Source organism: Carassius auratus, unplaced genomic scaffold (genome assembly GCF_003368295.1).
Source record: "Carassius auratus strain Wakin unplaced genomic scaffold, ASM336829v1 scaf_tig00215316, whole genome shotgun sequence".
Taxonomy (NCBI): domain Eukaryota; kingdom Metazoa; phylum Chordata; class Actinopteri; order Cypriniformes; family Cyprinidae; genus Carassius; species Carassius auratus.
The window spans coordinates 1504779-1526253 of NW_020528035.1; the positions used below are offsets into that span (position 1 = coordinate 1504779).

The following is a 21475-nucleotide window of genomic DNA, read 5'->3' on the forward strand; positions in this document are numbered from 1 at the left end:
ATGACAAGGACCTGGCTTACAGAGAAGAGGTGGAGCAGTTGGCGGGCTGGTGCAGAGATAACAGCCTGATCCTGAATGTCGACAAGACCAAAGAACTCATTGTCGACTTCAGGAAGAACCAGCCCAGCCATGCTCCACTACTCATCAACAACAAAACCGTGGAGGTGGTTAGCAGTACAAAGTTTCTGGGGGTGCTTATCACAAACGATTTTACCTGGTCTGTAAACACTGCATCACTGGTGAAGAGGGCACAGCAGCGGATGTACTTCCTACGGAGGATGAGAAGAGCCCATCTGCCCCCACCTATCCTCACCATATTTTACAGAAGCACCATAGAGAGCATCTTGACCAGCTGTATCTCAGTGTGGTGTGGAGGCTGTAGTGCCTCTGACTGGAAGGATATGAGAAGAGTGGTGAGGACAGCAGAGAGAATCATCGGCACTTCTCTTCCCTCCATTCAGGACATTGCAGAGAACCGCTGTGCATCTCGGGCCAGAAAAATCTGTAGCGACTCCTCTCACCCCCATTATGGTCTGTTTATTCTGCTGGCCTCCGGAAAGAGGTTCCGCAGCATGCGGTGTAGGACCACCAGGTTCTATAACAGTTTTTTTCCCCAAGCCATCAGACTGTTGAACACTTAGAACACTTTGTTGCATTGACATTTACACTGTACTGAAATTGTGGCCTATGCAAACGAAATTTCGTTCTGTACACACTTGTTGTATACTGAATGACAATAAAAGTCTGTCAAGTCAGTCAAGTCAAGTGTTGAATAAAAGTCACAGAAACCAATGAGAAGTCAATGATAAATTCTATGATGAACATACATGTTTCTAGCTATTCCAAGTTCTTAAACACTTTACCAGACAGAAATTGCTGAGAATTTGCTATTTGAGTACAAAAAAAAAGGTTTATCCAACAATATACAAACAAACACATATCCATTCATTGTAAAGACTCGTGACCTCTAAAGAATATTCAGAATGACAGAACTTTATTTTATTCCTACAGCGTTCACTGGATCCTCATTGACCTGACAGATGTTGTATGTGCCAATGTAAGCATCCTCTGATAATACAACAAACATTTACTAGTAGCGCCACCTTATAGTCAAAAGGTAAACATTTTAACAAACTCTTAAAATAATTTGTCCAGTTTTATTAAACTTTTTATTCCAATCTGTGCACTACTGTACACCAATTTAGTGTCCCACTTTTTTAAATGCGTAACATTATCTTATTATCTTCTTTTAATTAGTGACAACGTTTTGAATCAATTCAATTAACTGAGCTAAGATCAATTATAAAAGATTATCTAATATAGATATTTTACCCCTATATTTCATTATGAAAATCAGAAATGAAAACTGCTTTGCAATTTCTTTAAAACATTTCTTTACTGCAGTCTGTAGTGAAAACAAATCATTCCAACAACAACTTGGTTTCAGCTAGAGCTTTACAACAGACTACAGTATGACCATGGAAAAAAGTCTGCAATTTAAAACAAAAACATTTTGCAATCATATGCCTAATGACAATTATAATTAACAGTACAAAAGGGATTAAAATTTCAGCACTTGCTATTGGGAGTCCTGTAAATTTGTCTTTTCTTCAATGGCCTGTTTGACAATTTCAGCCAGCTTTAAGCGATCTACTTTGTCTGAAAATGATCTACCTGTGAAGAAAGAAAAACATAACAGGTTGGTATTATATGAAATACTATGGATCGAAATTATGCAATTAATTAGTCAAGGATGGCCCATACATCTGCTTGTGCTTTTCCAGGTTTAGTTAAAATCAACTAAAACAACAAGTCTACAACTTCATATTTCATTTGACAATCATTTCATTTGACTTGACCAAATCTTTCTGCTACTGCCAAGTACTGGTTAGGCATTTGTCCCATTTTTGTCTTTACTTACTTCCAAAATGAAAACATTTCAAGCTCTTTCTTCATAACCAATTCAGCATCTTAAGCACTTAAAAGCTTAAAGAAAAAACATAATTGACATTTTGAACTAAAACACTAATCCTAGATATCATTTACACAGAAACAAACCCTACAAACTCTTACCTGAATCTGTAACTCTATTGTTGAGCTGCTACGCAACTAGTATTTCCTTAATGAAATGCTATTTCGGTCTTATTTTTTGTCCATCCTGTAATGTAATGGGCATAATAATACATATTTACCTGACTGATAATAAATTGTTACATTTAATTTTATTCTCTTTTACTCTTAAATTGTCTCCTTGTTACCTTAGTTTCTGCCTTGGGTTAGTAACGGACTAATATTTAGTTGAGATATCTATAGTAGTGGTCATAACCTCTGACTAGAAATAATGTTGCTTTATTCAAGTGTATACAAATCTATGGGGGCTAAATAAAAGTACTTTTAGAATGAGCAAGCAAAGAAGTGGGCATCTAAAGTATTAGCCAATTACCACTGTCTAATAACCAAGACTGACGAGAATGTGACCGTACGATATGCTAACCACCGAAGCGATATCTTCAAGTGACAATACAATTTGTACAATAATATTAAAGAATAACAAAAAATTCAGATGTTTAGATAAATTAACCTATAAATGCTCAATAATAATAATAATAATAATTGGCATTCTAACTCAAATGTGAGGTCATAATAAAATGGAGTCAGATTACAATTTTACTTTAAATAACTTTCATCCACCATTGGAGACCTTCCTTGGGCCAATTGTGTGGACCTTACATGCTCTTGACTGTTTATAACCAACATACTAACATAAGGATACCATTTAAATGGTATTAGTAATTAAAAATACTCTGATTCAAATGACAAACTTCAATCTTTTTGATATGAGCGCTCACCTTGAATTCATTAGAATCAGACATCCAATTTTAGTCTATAGTAAAAAGTTGGACGTTATTCTACCTTCAACCACAGTAAAGCTACTAGTAAATAAACTAAAGACACAAACACGTACCATCCCAACTTAACCCTTGCAAACCATCTCGGAGTAGTTTACAATCTCGATTGAATCGCCACGCTTCATGCATAACTTCATTCAGCTTCTCATCCTCATTGTCACCTGTAAAAAGCAACACAAAGATACTGCAAATTGTAAAAAAAAAAATTATGAAAGCTACACATTCAAAGCAAACGTCTCTGGATTTGAGGATTGTTGTGGAAAATATCACGACCAGTGTCAAACAATTATCTTCTGTCTCAGTCCTGAGTTATTGAAGATTAACATGTAGATTACAAACATCACAAACCAATGCATGTTTATACATACCAGCCTGTGGTAAGATGCACTGTGCGATTACATCTCGTAGTTTTTCCAGAGCCACGTTGGTGTCTTCTACCTCATTCTCAGGATCATTGATGAAAAGTTCATCACTAGGTTTGGTGCTGAATGAGGCAGAAATCAAACGGATCTATAAGTGCATTCTGCTAATAAAGACACAGAATAATGTCAATTAACTAAAAAGGAACAGAGCAAAAATGACTGACTTACCCAAGTAGCTTTCTCTTTCTCAAAATGGGGTTGTTGACTGAGTTGAGTGGCTTTAGATTGACATTCAGGTCCTGTATCCTCATGTTGGCCAGTTGTTCAGCATGGGCCTGTTGGATTCCAGCCACAACTGCCTAAATGAACAACATAACAACAAATAACTTATACATTGATTATGCATATACAGCAATAGTATTCAACATATGAACTATATTCAAATGTATGCACAAAGAGTCGATTCGGAGTTCAAGTTTTAACCTCTGAAATTGAAATTTTCATAACTGATGAATTTTTCCACATTACTGGTATTTTCCTTTTTATTTCTATAAAGCTAATTTGAAACAGTCTGTATTGTATAAAGCACTATAAAAACAATAAATATGAAATCCTAGCACAAAAAAAACATAAATCGGTAATTCCATTAACTAGGGGTGGGAAATATGACCAAAAAACGTATATCACGATACAATAATTTTATTTTATGGTAATGATAAACGTCACAATATAGTTATTATAGGTCTGTATGATATTAAAAAAAATACACTAATTTGATCATTCTTGTCACCAGTGTCAATGGCACAAAAAATTAGCATAAAAAAAAAACTCAAGCTCACTTAAGTCAAGTAAACGGTTAGTGATTAAAGAATAAGAAGTTAAAAAACAAAACTACAGCAGAACAAATAAGAAATTCTACACATATTGTATAAAGTAATCAAATGTATAAAAAAACTTTACATTCTTCACTGTGTAAATTAAATATGTAATTCTTCTGATTAAAATTACAAAAGTAATTTAGTAAAGAGGAGTGAGAAATTTTCTCCCTTTTGTTGTCTGAGTCACATGAATGACAGTAGGAATATAAGACTGCTGTCACTTTAAAGGGTTACTCCACCCCAAATAACTTACCCTCATGTCATTCCAAACCGTAAGACCTTCGTTCATCTTTGGAACACAAATCAAGATATTTCTGATGCATTCTGATAGCTCTCTGACCCTCTCATAGACAGGAATGTAAGTAACATGATCAACGTCAAGAAACATAGCAAGGAGATCGGTAACATAATCCATGCAACATCAGGGGTTCAACCGTAATTTTACAATGCTACAAGAATACTTTTTGTATGGAAAGAAAACAAAAATAACGACTTTATTCAACTATTTGTCTCCATGTCACTGTAGTGCCATTTTGTGACTAGAATAGAGTATCCATTGAACGCAAATAGCCACACCACACGTATACGTTTCCTATGTTTATTTACACTTTGATTTAAACAAAACAGCGTATCTGTGAGGTACGGCTGAAAGCTACATAGTTTAGCTTCAACTTATACCAGAGCTAAAGTTAAGATGCTAAAGTTCAATTCAACAATACTATTTTTTTCCTCCCACATTTAAATGTACCAATAACGAAGTTGAAAATAAAATGAAAACATTGCTCCAGGGGGACTGAGTGTGCAACAAGTGCATTCAAGTGGCCCATTTTGGATTTTTAAAAATTACTTTTCATGTACTGTGTAACACACCTCTAAGTAAAATATTTTTTTTGGCAAAGTTTTAAATATGAAAGTGCACTGTGTATAAAGTTATCCCCCCAAAGGAAGAGTAGATTCCGAATCACTGAAGCAAGTCATTTTAAAAACAAATCAAGTCACGTTGACGTCAACATGAAACATTAGCATTTTGCCCACCCACTCGTTGCGCACCTGAGAAAACTAGAACTCCCCAATCCCTCAAACACTGAAGCTGGGCAGGGCTTCTCCCGTGGGATATATATACTGGTTCACTTCTACAGCTGTGTGTTTGCTGCATTAAACCATCAGTCGATTTTCGCATTGGTCTCAATGAATATGCAAATTATTTGCTACTAGGTGCAGTTTTAAAATAGTAAAAATAGTGGTTTCCCCAGTAATGTTAAATACAAAGCAGCACTGCGCTCACAAACACTGCTTTATCATTGTCATGCAAAGGGGGGGTTTGAAAAAATGAATCGTTGAATGAGACGTTTGGGAGTCGTTGATCAAGTAAGGTAAAAATAAATGCATATTATAAGACAATGAAAGTGTTTTTTGACCTTTCATGCATGTCGACCTATTTTTGTGGACTCCCAAAAACAAAATATGAACCTTTCATTAACCATAATAGGGGAACTTTAAACATAGGTAGATACAAATTAACTAAACTTTTAAAGGGGTCATTTGATGTGATTTAAATGTCCTTTTTCTTTGAATGTTACAAGCTCTTGGTGCATAAAGAAGCTCTGTCAAGTTGCAAAGACTAAGGTCTCAAATCCAAAGAGATATTCTTTATAAAAGTTAAGGGTCAACCACACACCCCTAAAACGGCCCGTTCTAAGTAACCAGTGGATAAGTTGTATTTATAAACACTGTTCCAGAACAGTTCAACCCAAATATTCAGATGTGTGCAGCGCAGTTTACGGAGGACAAGGACTGTTTCCTGTGAGTAGCCTACAATCCCAGTGTCTGTTTCTATAAAGTGGGGCAGTTCCAACTTTGCAAGGACAGTCTGGCGCTTCTGACACACAGCCTGTAAAAAGTTTTCATATTTAAAGTATTTGCCACTGATGATTCAAACGCGAGTTTTGAGCAGTGTAGAGTAGCGCTCATTGTTTGTCATTTCTCCAATCACAAATGAAGACATGGCTTTATCTTTATGTGGTGCAATACAGAATGCATAAAAAGACTGCATAAGTCATTATAATCAGTAATTACGTTCCCAGTGGATGCATATTGTTTTTGTCTTGTTGCGCCGGGACACACGTCATCACAGTATGGCAAGGGGCGTAACATTTCCATGACACGCATGACGCATTCGGCCAGTCGCAATGCACTATATAGCTGGCCAATCAGAGCACCCCTCGCTTTTCAGAATGATAAAATTTCAGAAAAATTACAGAAAGGCATAGCATAGAGGAGAAACAATAATGTACATTATGTGGTAAATAATGTGTTTTTTTTATACCTTAAACCACACAAACATTGCATTACACCAAATACACAAAATGTTCTTTTTAGCAACATCATATGACCCCTTTAAAAGTTGTCTTTCATTGGATCTCACCTTGTCCATCATCATTTGAGCAGACGGAAGCACATTGTCCAGCGCTTCAGTGCAGTTGAGCCAGGGATGGGCTAACACTCCCTCTATGGTTAGTCTCTCCTCGGGCTTTACTTTAAGTAGCCTTAATGCAACAAAATATGCTAGAACTGAGTAACAAAAACATTGGTTTACACCACTGAAATTGAGCAGCAGTTTAACTAAATTTACTTAGCTACTTCATAATTGTTTCAAGATAGACTAGAGTTGATTTAAGTCACCAATCGTGGTCACTTTGGATAAAAGCATCTGCTAAATGCATGTGTACAATGTAAATCCTAAACTCCTTGTGGCATTAGAGAAGGAGTATATAAAAAGAATGAAAGGTTGGAAAACCACAGCTCCAAAAACCCAAAATGTTTATTTCATGTTCTCACCTCTGGTGACGTTTCGTATCAGTCTGATGAGGTTAAGGCTACAATGGATATAGCTCCAGCTACTGGGCATACACACATAAATATAGAATAATTTGTCACACTGTACAATAATTACTTCGTTAATAATATTGTAAGGGGTAGGTTTAGACTTGGAGGTGTAGATGTAAATTAGGGTTGTGCAAAAAAAACCAATGCGATTTTCATGTGCATCTCGTCAGTAAAGGTGCTCCCGTGATCAGTAGTTTATATTGTGCATACAGATCAGGGTTGCCAGGTTTTCAAAACCTGCCCAATTGCTTTTCAAAACTAGCCCAATCGCATTTGTTCCAAGCAATAAAAGACACGTTCTTCTGCGCTGTTCCCTTGGTAAAATTTATTGGAAGTTATTGGAAAAACAACCACAGACTTGGCAACACTGGTTGGCATTTACTACCCAAAGCCGTTGTTCACTGACAATCTACATAAAATAGATTTCAAAATCACAGGCAATTCATGGCCGCTCCACCTGAACCAGTGTCGCCAAGTCCGCATTTGTTTTTCATGTTCGTGGGTTGAAGCGACCCCAATCCCAATAGTGTGATATTTAGCCCCTAAAATGTGAATTTTACCAAGGCAACCCTGCCAAAAAAAATATATTTTATCCCCGGGACACAATTTTTACTGTGGAACCCCCTGGAAATGCGACTGAGCTAGTTTTGGACTAGTTTTGAGAAGCAACTGGGCAGACTTTTTTTGTGAAAACCTGATCTGAATGCACATCACTGGAGCGCCTTTACTGACGAGATGCACATGAAAATCGCATTCAATTTTTTTTTTGCACAGCCCTAATGTTAATAAACCAATCTAATAGTAAAAAAAAAAAAATTGTTCCCAGTGACAGCTGCATACCTTCAAACCACAACCGTCTGATGAAGAGCCATAGGGCTTGAAACGTCACCTATTTTAAGAACATGAAATGAACTGCGGTTAACTAACTTTTTCTTCTTTTTATTGTTTACAATTGTTAAGCACCCCTTATTGAGGTTTTTGTTGCCGGTCAGATGTGCACATTTAATTATTTGAGCAACTGACATAAAATCTGGCAAAAACAAAAACAAATTTCAAACCGTTTTACCATACAGACCTAGGGGATGCCGTAGACTCCCAGCCACAAGAGTAAAAGATTCAATACATGTCTATGCATGCTCTGCTCTTTGCCACAAATAAGCACAGAAGTATTTTTTACAAAACAGGAAGTAAATGGCAAGTCACTCACTTGCGGACAATGTCCTTGGCCATTTCAGATATTTGACTCCACTCCTCCTCTGGGAAGTCAAAGCTGCCAGTCATGATTTTTTTGCGCATATCTTTTGGGATAGTACGGCTGTGGTGTTTGGAGTAAAATGGAGGATATCCGCAGAGCATTACATAGACGATCACCCCTAAGGACCATAAGTCACAGCTCTAAATAGTGGAAAATAAAAAGAAGAATCAATGCACTGGCTTCACAGCTAGCAAGCTAAACCCCTTCAGTCATTTCTTGTAATTGGATTCACAATACCGATTTCACGATACGACTTTCACACATTTTTTAACAAGATACGACTTTCTCACATTTTTTAACAAGATAAGGTTTAGGACAAATTAAAATGAGAAGTTGTCCTTTTATTATTCTCAGATAACATGCTGCATTTTTATTTGTGAAATTTAAACGTCAAATAACAAAACTAAAAAAAATGAAATCATATCCCAAATCACATAAATAAATAATACAAATAAAAATTAATCTCTTAATTTAAACAAAATGAACAGAACGGTGTGACTTTAAAATTGTGAAACTTTACTACATAAAATATCTGCACAAAACAAAAACAACAGATGGGCCGAATGAGATGCAAATTCAGTCTCTGACAGCAGGGGGCACTTATTGAACAGTAGCAACACAGCTTTTCATAGGTTACTGCTGTAGACTAAGAAGGTATGTGCTTATATACACTACTTAATGTGCAGTATATGGAAAGTTGAAAAGAAAATACCACCTAAACTCTACACTTAGACAAGAAGAAAAAGTGTGACCAAACATTTAAAGTCCTGAATAACGGTTAAGTTTTTGCATTATACAATTTTAAAAAGATATATCTGAAATAAATAACACTGATGTGGTAAAAAGTCAAATAATGGAAAAGCAGTCTTCAATCCAAGTACTTGTAGCACTGCACGTTTTGTATGTCTATCTTCTTCGACACACTCCGTTCATTTCACAGAGTTTTCTCTTAATGATTTAATCATCTAAATAAGTTGTGTTACTGAAGGGAAACATACAAAAATGTGCAGCAGGTCCACAGGACCAAGACTGAAAACCACTGGCAAAGAAAACATTCAAGAAAGAAAAACATTCAATGGCGAAACAAATTATATCAGTCCATTCAAAAGTATTAATTATTGCACAAATCGAAGAGCAAAAAAAGTCAGTCATGCGTGTAGACCAAAATGATAATATTTGCTGTAGTAATAAATGTTGAAATTCAGTAACGTATTCTTGTTACTCTACAGGAGGAATAAGATAGCAGGCAAGAATTTGAATATTTGCACTGTAAAAAAAATTACCAGTGGACATCAAATAGATGATCATTAGTCATGTCAAATGATTAATTGCAACTAATCGCATAAATGTATAAATATACATGATAAATATACACAGTGCACACATTTTATGCAAACAAAAACTTATCTTGGATGTGATTAATCGTTTGAAAGCACTAATATAATTTTGGATGAACTTTTTCGAAGAATGAGCCATAACACTGAGTAACAAAGTTCACCTTGTTGTATGTGTAAGGTGTGGGTGAGGTAGGAATAATTCCAGACTTTGCTTTCTGGTGGAGTCTCTGTGCCTCCAGCACCTATTGAAGAAAGTTAGTTCATATTTGTCAATTTGGTCACAAAGTTTCAAACTGATCAAAGATTTCATGTGTGGCTGGCAAGATGGATGTTTTTTTTAATCATCATCATAATCATCATCATCAAAAAGAGAAAAAAGCGCGCACTGAAAAAATTACCAATTTATCTTTTGAATTGGCTGTATCACATCATCAGTCAAAGTTTGGACATGTTTCATGATTTGACGCCTTTGAAAGTAAGAATTAAGAACAGTCAACTTTAACATCTATAAAAAGTCACTAAGGTCTTACCTGCGGTGCTACATAGTACGGCGTGAACTGTGGGGTCATTAAATCACCTTGGTCGATTTTGGCAAAACCAAAATCACACAGTTTTACAGGAGCATCCTGATGGGGCAGTCAGACACAAGAAACAGGATTTAAAATATGTCCTTACTAAATAACATTTGCTTAATTTAGAAAGATTCTAAAGTCGAAAATTATTCAAGGGACAAGGATAAAAAAAAAAAAAAAAAGTATATACAGTACAGACCAAAGGTTTGGACACACCTTCTCATTCAAAGAGTTTTCTTTATTTTCATGACAATGAAAATTGTAGATTCACACTGAAGGCATCAAAACTATGATATTAACACATGTGGAATTATATATGGAATTATATACATAACAAAAACGTGTGAAACAACTGAAAATATGTCATATTGTAGGTTCTTCAAAGTAGCCACCTTTTGCTTTGATTACTGCTTTGCACACTCTTGGCATTCTCTTGATGAGCTTCAAGAGGTAGACACCTGAAATGGTCTTCCAACAGTCTTGAAGGAGTTCCCCGAAAGATGCTTAGCACTTGTTGGCCCCTTTGCCTTCTGTCTGCGGTCCAGCTCACCCCTAAACCATCTCGATTGGGTTCAGGTCCAGTGACTGTGGAGGCCAGGTCATCTGGCGCAGCACCCCATCACCCTCCTTCTTGGTCAAATAGCCCTTGATGCCTTCAGTGTGACTCTACAATTTTCATAGTCATGAAAATAAAGAAAACTCTTTGAATGAGAAGGTGTGTCCAAACTTTTGGTCTGTACTGTATATATATATATATATATATATATATATATATTCATTCTAAGACACGCCGATACTGCTGCGCAAGCACAAGGTTTTGCGTCTACTCCGTTCAGCGAGTGGCTAAGAGCAGCAGCACAACATCTCGGAAGGGAGAGCTGGTTATGTAATGGGTCGCGTTTTAGTCACTATTTTCATATTCTTTCGATTGTCTGACAACAGAAACAGTAAAATATAACAATGAAAACTGTTTCAATGCGAATTTGGCTGCATCAAATTTCAGTATGTGGGCACAGAGAGGCAAACAAATATAATAATAAATAATAAATGTACATTTTGCATGTTTAGAAGAAGTGAGCTGCCCTGTCCTGCAAATAATGTAAACAGACTTGTGTAAGTAAAGTGCTCAGGGCAAAGAAAGAGAAGAAATGGGAGCCTGGTATTTCTGTTCTCTTTTTCATGCGTCTCAAAAGACAAGTTATTTGAAAAACATCCATGACCTTTGAAACATGTCTGGTCTTCATGCTCTATGTTGAGTATAGTTTCGCTAATAATAAAGATACATTTGCAAAAAGCATCCATACTTGTCCATGCCCATGTTGATTAGTAAAAAAAAAAAAAAAAGATTTTAAGGTACATTTAGAACAGATAAAAATGTACAATTAAGATGCGATTAATCACGAGTTAACTCCTGACAATCATGCGATTAATCGCGATTACATATATTATTGTAATCAATTAGGTAAAATTAATTTATGGAATATTTTTCAGGTGCCTCACCAGTGAATTGTCCTTGAAGAGCAGGTTCTCTGGTTTCAGGTCTCGATGTGCAATATTTAATGAATGACAGTGCTGTAATGCAAGGCTTATCTGTAAAAATAATGAAAAATTTAACCAACTATAATTTCAATGTCTAGTAAAAACAACAGACTACTTATAACAATGTGATCTAAAATAACACTTTAATTGTTTAAAGGGTCCATGTTTTACTTTATTGTAAAGTTAGTCTTATGCGTCAAGCATTCCATATTTACTCCCTTATGTGTTAATTCATTTTATATTATGTTGTTAACAAATAAAATCATTAGCATAAGTGAAAAAAAAACAACAACATAAAAACATACAAGAACAATCGTTCATTCATCTATGCATCCCTAAGTAAGTCATACTGATGGAAAATGTCAAGTCATACATTGGTCAATAAACATGTCATGAAGTCGTAAACACAAACCATTTTTCCCAGCATTGCACATATGTGACCCTAGACATACATCATTCATACATCATCTGAAAGCTGAATAAAAAAGGTTTCCACTGATGTATGGTTTATTAGGATCTGACAACATTTGGCCGAGATGCAACTATTTCAAAACTGGAATCTGAGGATTTTTATGTATATACCCCATATATACAGTATTGTTCAAAATAATAGCAGTACAATGTGACTAACCAGAATAATCAAGGTTTTTCGTATATTTTTTTATTGCTACGTGGCAAACAAGTTACCAGTAGGTTCAGTAGATTCTCAGAAAACAAATGAGACCCAGCATTCATGATATGCACGCTCTTAAGGCTGTGCAATTGGGCAATTAGTTGAATTAGTTGAAAGGGGTGTGTTCAAAAAAATAGCAGTGTGGCATTCAATCACTGAGGTCATCAATTTTGTGAAGAAACAGGTGTGAATCAGGTGGCCCCTATTTAAGGATGAAGCCAACACTTGTTGAACATGCATTTGAAAGCTGAGGAAAATGGGTCGTTCAAGACATTGTTCAGAAGAAAAGCGTACTTTCATTAAAAAGTTGATTAGAGAGGGGAAAACCTATAAAGAGGTGCAAAAAATGATAGGCTGTTCAGCTAAAATGATCTCCAATGCCTTAAAATGGAGAGCAAAACCAGAGAGACGTGGAAGAAAACGGAAGACAACCATCAAAATGGATAGAAGAATAACCAGAATGGCAAAGGCTCAGCCAATGATCACCTCCAGGATGATCAAAGACAGTCTGGAGTTACCTGTAAGTACTGTGACAGTTAGAAGACGTCTGTGTGAAGCTAATCTATTTTCAAGAATCCCCCGCAAAGTCCCTCTGTTAAAAAAAAGGCATGTGCAGAAGAGGTTACAATTTGCCAAAGAACACATCAACTGGCCTAAAGAGAAATGGAGGAACATTTTGTGGACTGATGAGAGTAAAATTGTTCTTTTTGGGTCCAAGGGCCACAGGCAGTTTGTGAGACGACCCCCAAACTCTGAATTCAAGCCACAGTACACAGTGAAGACAGTGAAGCATGGAGGTGCAAGCATCATGATATGGGCATGTTTCTCCTACTATGGTGTTGGGCCTATTTATCGCATACCAGGGATCATGGATCAGTTTGCATATGTTAAAATACTTGAAGAGGTCATGTTGCCCTATGCTGAAGAGGACATGCCCTTGAAATGGTTGTTTCAACAAGACAATGACCCAAAACACACTAGTAAACGGGCAAAGTCTTGGTTCCAAACCAACAAAATTAATGTTATGGAGTGGCCAGCCCAATCTCCAGACCTTAATCCAATTGAGAACTTGTGGGGTGATATCAAAAATGCTGTTTCTGAAGCAAAACCAAGAAATGTGAATGAATTGTGGAATGTTGTTAAAGAATCATGGAGTGGAATAACAGCTGAGAGGTGCCACAAGTTGGTTGACTCCATGCCACACAGATGTCAAGCAGTTTTAAAAAACTGTGGTCATACAACTAAATATTAGTTTAGTGATTCACAGGATTGCTAAATCCCAGAAAAAAAAAATGTTTGTACAAAATAGTTTTGAGTTTGTACAGTCAAAGGTAGACACTGCTATTTTTTTGAACACACCCCTTTCAACTAATTGCCCAATTGCACAGCCTTAAGAGCGTGCATATCATGAATGCTGGGTCTTGTTTGTTTTCTGACAATCTACTGAACCTACTGGTAACTTGTTTGCCACGTAGCAATAAAAAATATACTAAAAACCTTGATTATTCTGGTTAGTCACATTGTACTGCTATTATTTTGAACAAGACTGTATATAAAAATATACCCCAGTGACTTAAGACTGGTTTTGTTGTCCAGGGTCACATATTTATTCATCAATAGATTTAATAAGGTCATTCTCTACATGTTTTGAACACTGATAGGGATGACCAATATTTCCCAAATACTATCACAATACTTTTGCAGTCGCCTGTCAATGTTAGTTACCCTTTGTTCCTGCCTTTACTGACGTAGTAACCACATGACAACAGTTTCGTGGACAAATGCAGAAATAGCTTCGCGATAAACTTCACCTAGAAAGAGATGCAGATCACGCTTGTGTTTTACTCGAAAGGTGAGTTGTTTTGATTCGTATCTTTTCAGAAAATGTATGCTATTATAACGATCAACAAGATCAGTATTATGGGGCATACAGGCCAAACGGGGTGCATCGCGTCTCTAGACCTGCGCGAGGACGCGTCTGATCCATAGTCTGATCGCTTCTTTGATTGACTTTGTATTTAATCTACCTGCGCAAATCCATGATTTATCTTTCCGTCTGATTGATGGCCATTAGCGGTTGGGTAGAAGACAACAAATCCCATCATTCCATGCTCTTTCTTAGCGTCATCAAACCACACGATTGTTATTGTTTTGGTAGTGCACCCTCTAGTGGCAGGTCCTACAACCTGTACCTTTAAATGTTAACTTGTTAGTTCACAAACTCCACAGAGCAGCTCTTTTTAATTTAAGGTCCTATGAAATAAATGTTATTTTGCCCTGAATTCTGTATTTACTCCCATTTATTTATTTTGTTCTGGATTCTGTGTTTTACGACTTAATTCAAATTTATCTTTAAAAATGGTGTCTAATAAAATCAATTAATAAAAGAATTCAATCTTTTTAAATGTAATCAAATAAGAATATAACAATTAATTTAAAAAAAAAGTATTTTTATTTTATTTTGTCAAATAAGATGCTATACAGAAATGTAAAAATTAAAACATGGAAGAAAAAAAAACTTAGTAAGATATTTAAAAATAGTAAAAAAAAAAAAGTATAGTAAAAAATTATATTACTATTATTCTATTATTTTCATGTGCTTGTATGTATATTGAAATGCAGATGCTGAAATCACTTAGTGTCACGTGTTTGTGTTTGATAAGTGTGGCAAAGACACATCATTCATTCACACAGAGACACACAGTAAGTGCAGACCTATTAACAGCATGCAGCTGACTGGCTGCTGTCGCCTTTATTTCTCCTTTGTGATTAATCCATATTGAGTAAAAAGGAGTATGTCTCTCCAGACCTGAGCTACCTCAACTGTATGGCCTTTAACTGTAAAGACTGTACCTGTTTAGTGACCTGGCTGGCCATCTTCTCTGTAAAGTGCTTGTGCTGACTGATTCTGTGGAACAACTCGCCACCTTCCATCATTTCCATGACAATCAGTAACCTTGCCCTATCAGAGAAAAGTACAGAAAAAAGCAGAGTATTTATATTTTCAGATACTTAGAGCATTAGCAAACATTTTCTTGTACTGTACGTGTAGGAAACACTATGTTGTAGGGCTGGGCGATTTGACCTAAAATCAAAACCTTCATTAATTTAACACTGTACCTCAATTATGATTCTTTAGCTTTTATTATGATTTGTTTGCCCTCAAAGGATTGTAATGTAAAAAAGCTCTATTTTTAAATGTCAGATTTTTTTTTCTAATGAAATTGTTCATTTCTTATCTTTGTAATTTTCAAATAACAGATGGAAACAAAACTATTTATGGTTATTTGTTGAATATTTCGAACAATTTGAAAAAGCTTGCTTGAAATTAAGATGTCTTATGGAAAAAGTCACATTTTAAGTATCCTAAATATTTTTTTTTTTTTGAAAAATAACTATTTTGCCAACAAATTAAATGAATATTGCCATGCCAAAAGTAAAAAATAACCAGCATCTCTAGCAAACAAAATACATTTTATCATGTGAAAAGAAGTAAATAATAACTTATATCTCCTGTAAACAAATGTTTAAAATAATTAATGTATTCAAATAGAACACTGCTGATTGAGAGAAAGAGCATGGCACCATCTCATTGATCTTGTCCTTTCCTGTCACTCTACATGTCTATTTATTGTAAGTTTTTGCTGGCCATTCACACAAAACATGTCTTCGTTTCTAAACCCATGAGACGCAGCGCTCAGGAATGGTTTAAATAAAGCGAAGCACAGAATGTCTACTCCGTTGTGTTATGTAAACCTGCTACTGTAAACAAAAGCTTGCAACGGTTGCCCCGCCTCCAGGATCTTCTGATTGGTCAACGGTTTTGGAACTGACATTGATGAGCAGTGCTGTGTGTAAAAGTTTAAATTCTTTTAACGCGCCACTCACGTGCGAGATGCAGGAAAACAAGCAAATGCAATGGTCATGCACATCCGTATAGCACCGACACAAAGTATGTTTTTAAGGGGAAAGTATTAGTAGGAAATAATCGACATGGGAAAATTACATCGGTCAGTAGTCGATTGGTTTTCGATGAATCATCCAGCCCTACTCTGTTGTGTGGGCAGATTCTGTTGAACTCCACTACCTTGTACTGGATTCATGGGGAAACTGTTCATTGTTGGCATACACCTCCATTATTTTCACAATGTTGGGGTGAGAGACACACATCATATGTAGCCTAACCTGCAAATAAAAATCACAGGTTAGTTTATTAACCTCTAACACCATATAAAAGATGTTCTTCTAATAAAAGAAACTAAACCATGTACACTGCACACACAACCTACCTCATTGCGGGCTTTGGGTCTGTCAATCAAGATTTTCAGGGCAAACCGTTCTTGTGTTGACTTCTTCACACATACCCTAGAGAAGAAAAAGAAAACAATATGAATGCACTGCATCAATTGCTTTTTTGTAATCAACCAACTGATGAATCCAGCTAACATCTTAACTCTGTAAAGCCTGAATATCTATCATTTTAATGTAACAGTTTATTGAAAGGTTTATTGAGTTTGAATGTGTGTATTTGTTGAGTGTCATTTGATGCATCAGGCTTTTATTGCTCATATTATGACATAGTGAGAATATGGTGGAAAAAACATTTCAGTTTCAGAGGCCCAAACTGAGCAGAAATGTACAATCTGGTGCAGATGCTGATATGACCAAAAGGTAAAAAGATATTCTAATAGCATGTAATGTAAATCAATGAGATTTCATAACTTTATAACACTATATCAGACTACTTACATAATAATAAAACAAATATCAGTATATTTCCCAATAATGTTTTCGAAAAATAATATTTCGATGCTTAGGTTTATGATCAAATCTCTGTAGTTTCAAAACATATTATGCAATGCAATACTAAATCATGAAGGAGGGATGAGCATGCTGGACATTTTTTTTAATCCAAATTAATCCAAAATAATTCCTTGATATGTTAACCCCCAATATTTGTAGTTGGTTGTTGTTCTGTGCTGAGGAAAGGATTCAGAAATATTTCCTTAAACAGAGATTCATTCCTACAGCAGGAAAAAGGCTATTAACTACTTCTGCTAGTGGAGATTTACAGCTGAATATTATTTTTATTTAAAATATTTTTTTATGCAAAAATGACCTTTCAGTATAGCCTTCAAACTGGACATAACAACATACCTCACAGGACCACTGATCCCAGCTCCTAGCTTCTGTGTCCAATTGATGTTATACTCTTCCAAGATGGATGTCTCCTATAACAAGAACATACGGTGTTTGGGAACAGTTCATTCAATTCACTCATTCATCGGCATGACTTTTAAACAGCCTGCATAATTATAAATGAAATTAATTACTCTGCCTGTTCGGAGATTGCACGTTTCTGCAGAGAGCAGCATGAGATGCATACAACTGAAAAGGCTTTAATGCATATCTAAAAGGCGACTGCCACAATAGAGGCCATGACTAGCAGTTTTCAAAGAGTTATGATGCACAAGTCAACTACACAATAAGTAAATATTGTTAATGGGAAAAGTCAAGAGCTGCAATTTCAATAAATTTAAATGGAGTGAAAGAGTAAATAATGTAGTCAAATGGACAGCCATTGTACTGAATTTAGGATTCAATGGTCTTGTGCTATTTTAAATGCTCATACTGCATTTGTTAGAATTAATGTAAAGAAAATTTACTTAAAGCCAACTGATTTTAGACTTGCAATCTGTAAATTGAAATATTCTGCATAATACTACTAAACTAAACTGAACGAAGGCCCTTACAAATGATAATGATAAAGGCAATACAAGGAAAACCACAGTGAAACGTTTTGGGGAAACTCCTGTTTACTCTCAATACTGAAGCCTGATTGGTTCACATTCCTGTAACTGCACTAACCAATGGAATTTCAGCCCACCAAACCAAGCAAAGCCAATTGCCTACATACATAAACATTGAATTTTCTCCTTTAGTGCAAAGATAATTTCCTCACTGGACTCAGAAGAAGAACGAAGAAGCCTGAAGCCTCAACTGCCTTGAGATGATGGAGGTTTTTCCAGCCTTGAGAGGGCACCGCATCCTTGTTAGTTTGGCCGACACGACAGTGGTGGCCTTTATAAATCTGTGGTATCAGGCCACGCTCCCTCTACAGGATAGGGAGACGTCTCCTTCTATGGGCACATCACAACCAGCGTTCACTCAGAGCAGCTCAGACGGAACGGAGAACTGGACAAGCTGTATCTCCAGGAGAATGGAGACTACACCTTCAAGTGGTTCAGATGATTTGAATGGACTTTGAGAGGACAGAGATGAACTTCTTCACCTCAGAAGACGATTCTCATTGCCCAACTTCTCTCTCAAAGAAGCGAGATGCTCTGGCCCATGATTGGGCACCATCTATGAGAAGTCTCTATGCCATTAAGGTGTTAGCTTTCCTTGACTGTTGTTAGACGTGTCATCCATTCTAACCTTTCTGATGGATAAGGGGTGCACCCCTTTCATGATCAAAGTATATGGGACAGCTATCATGGGGAATCAAGCTCTCGCACTGCCCAGTCAGTCGGCAAAAACAATCTTTTCGTTAAATTCCCGAGAGCTCGGACACGGAATTCACCTTGCCCTCACACTGTGCCAACCAGAGACTTATCCACAGTCCTTATAGACCTTCGAGGTGCCCCCCTTTGAATATCGCTCCAGTCAGCCAACTTACGGCCCAGTAACAAACCGCTCTCCTTTTGCTTTCAGTCAGCACTTCCTACTTTGGGTTCGGGCTTAATGACTGTATGTTATCTGCTGGAATGCTTCTCTCTCGCGAATGCAAGTGTGACAGTTAGCAGATGCTAGAGAATACAGTTCATAAAGTTTTAAATAAGGATATTCTCTGGAAACTGAGATTACTTTAGTAACCATTCATTTTAATGCACTCGTCAATTTCGATATTTTTGACCGTTTTGTCAAAATTTTTGCATATTTAACTACACAATACCTTTTTTTGTACAGAGTTGAACATAACATTTCAGAATTTTTTTTAATCAAACCAATTGTCTTAATTTACTGTGATTAATCAGCTGGGGAATGTACAGTAAAATCTATTTTCTAGCACTGGCTCTGTCCATTTGGACTGCTGATGAAATCCTGAGCTTGTTGTGGAAATACTCCATCTCCAAATCAAAAGAGATTTACTGTAATGACAGATGTGCTGAATCCCTGTTTACATTACATAGAGAGAGAAACAAGATCATGGTATCTATCACAAACAGACAGATACTTACTTGATTCAAAGTGTACCCATGATCTTATAATGTTTTGTTGTTGTTCATTTGTAATATAGACAGAGATGTGATTTGCTTTTCTGTAACACTTTGTTCTTGTTACAGATGTTCATATTACTTATTATAATGTCGCAAATTCTGGTAACACTAGTTCTTTATTTGCTACAATTCATTAAAAAACTGTATTTCATATCACTCTAGTTTAATTTAAACACAAATAGCTTCATCGCGCGTCTTATTTATGTACTGTAGAGCAAATGACCCGAGATGACTTCATTATTAAAAACACTAATATCTGAACACAGTGTTCGACTGTTATTAGGTCAACGGTTCAGTTAACTGAAATTATCTTTTTATAGTGGGAGCGTTAAGATATGCATATATAATATTTTCAACCCCAAACTGTTAATTCATTTTTATTTACATTCTTTTCTGATTAGTAGTCACGTGACAATCATGATAATGCGTAGACTGCAGTTCACTTCACTACCGCAAAGGGTTTCTGAGGTAACGTAACGTTAACTTAATGGAAACTCTGTTATAAGTTACCAAAATTCAAAGATTTAACTGTACACTTTAGCTTATTGTTACGCCGCCTTACCTTTATGAATCGGTCCACGCTGGTGTCCTCGGACATGATGAGTGTGGCACTCACAGATCTTCACTCTCTGCCTGGCTTCAACAGGCTCGTACAGGTGCGATCTTACCTAAATCTCGGTGTGGGACGAGGTCTAAGCGCTAAAATGCCTTCTTATGTACAAGTTCCATGCTGTCCGATAAACTTTTGGAACAGCGCCTGTCCTTGTTGAATGCGTAACTGGCATTAAATGCAACACACTGTCAAACTCCAAAAGACAGAAGGAAAGCAGTAAAGACGAGAGTTTCTGATTCTGAGGCTATACGTGCTCGGCTAACATCTTACGCATGCATTTCACAGGCAAAAGTAGCGCAGACAAGTCCCCGTTTACTTTAATGTTGCTCCAGCGACTATTTGCCAATTGCTCTACGCTGTTCTTGACAAGAGAGTAACAAACCCGACTAAGGACAATAAAAGCGGTAATTCCTCGTCGGCTGCCCGTTATCAGCAGCAGCCGTTAGCTCGCGTTCATATCAGATGCTAATTCTCATCGCTTTACATGCGCGCGCGACCTCTTTGATTCTACGTTTTTCGCTCGCCTTTCCAGCGTTAAGCGATTAACAGTGTTTTGAAAAGCACCATAGAGACCAAACAATATCCTTGGTTTGTTTGCTAAGGTGCTAGTGCTACCTTTGATACGAAGCTGGGGAAGATTGTTCTTCTTTATTATACGCCATATTCTGCGAACAGCGGCGCGCGCATTCCGCCACCTAACGCAGAGGAGCTCCGTCAGAACGACCCTCACTGAAAATAACGTGGGGTTTGTGTCTTGTCTCGAGTTGTTTCGTATTTAAAGGCGATTAATTACATTTCTTGTTAGTTATAACATTTCTGTTAGAAATGAAATAATTATAATCCGAGCGGTCGCCTTGTGTCGTGTCTTCGCCATAGTAGTAAGAGGTTAGAATTGTTTCATATTTTAAATGAACAGATTTTGATCCACAAATAAATGCAGATTCACAGAGAGTAACACTCGGAAATAACTTTTACTGTGCCTTCTTATCACACTGCAAAAAAGTGTTGTTCTTTAGATTCTTTAATCAACATACATTTACTTGACATAAATTTATATGATGTTTCTTGTTTCATTTTGTGACTTAATTTCTATTTATATGATCCTGCTTATCCACATCAGAGTTGATGTAGAATATTTACATATTTACGGTCACAAATAGGCTGATATATA

General features: G+C 36.4%; 1 protein-coding gene across 5 annotated transcripts; it reads right to left on the reverse strand.

The window, feature by feature from the left end:
- Positions 1–1210: 1210 nt before the first annotated feature.
- Positions 1211–21249, reverse strand: mapkapk5 (MAPK activated protein kinase 5). 5 transcript variants are annotated; one of them, XM_026259966.1, is made up of 15 exons: positions 20254–21245; positions 17569–17642; positions 16701–16776; positions 16499–16596; positions 15265–15373; positions 11700–11789; positions 10158–10253; positions 9789–9869; positions 8243–8430; positions 6575–6695; positions 3500–3630; positions 3278–3393; positions 2966–3070; positions 2074–2158; positions 1686–1986 (listed from the first exon to the last, which is right to left on the reverse strand). In XM_026259966.1, the coding sequence occupies exons 1-14, from the start codon at positions 20287–20289 to the stop codon at positions 2121–2123; spliced, it is 1359 nt and encodes a 452-aa protein (XP_026115751.1). In that variant the 5' UTR covers positions 20290–21245; the 3' UTR covers positions 1686–1986; positions 2074–2120. The 5 variants fall into 5 exon arrangements, with proteins under 5 accessions (XP_026115749.1, XP_026115748.1, XP_026115752.1 ...); XM_026259964.1 differs by lacking the exons at positions 1686–1986; positions 2074–2158 and adding an exon at positions 1211–1674 and having other exon boundaries at positions 3500–3606; positions 20254–21249; XM_026259963.1 differs by lacking the exons at positions 1686–1986; positions 2074–2158 and adding an exon at positions 1211–1674 and having other exon boundaries at positions 20254–21242.
- Between the last annotated feature and the right edge of the window lie 226 nt (positions 21250–21475).

Coding starts and splice junctions, on each gene's coding strand:
- mapkapk5 (XM_026259963.1), bottom strand. CDS start 20,289: ATGTCCGAGGACACCAGCGTGGACCGATTCATAAAG. Junction 15,374..16,498: donor CCCCATGAATCCAGTACAAG/GTAGTGGAGTTC, acceptor TTTCTCTGATAG/GGCAAGGTTACTGATTGTCA. Junction 6,696..8,242: donor GCCAAGGACATTGTCCGCAA/GTGAGTGACTTG, acceptor TGTTGCATTAAG/GCTACTTAAAGTAAAGCCCG.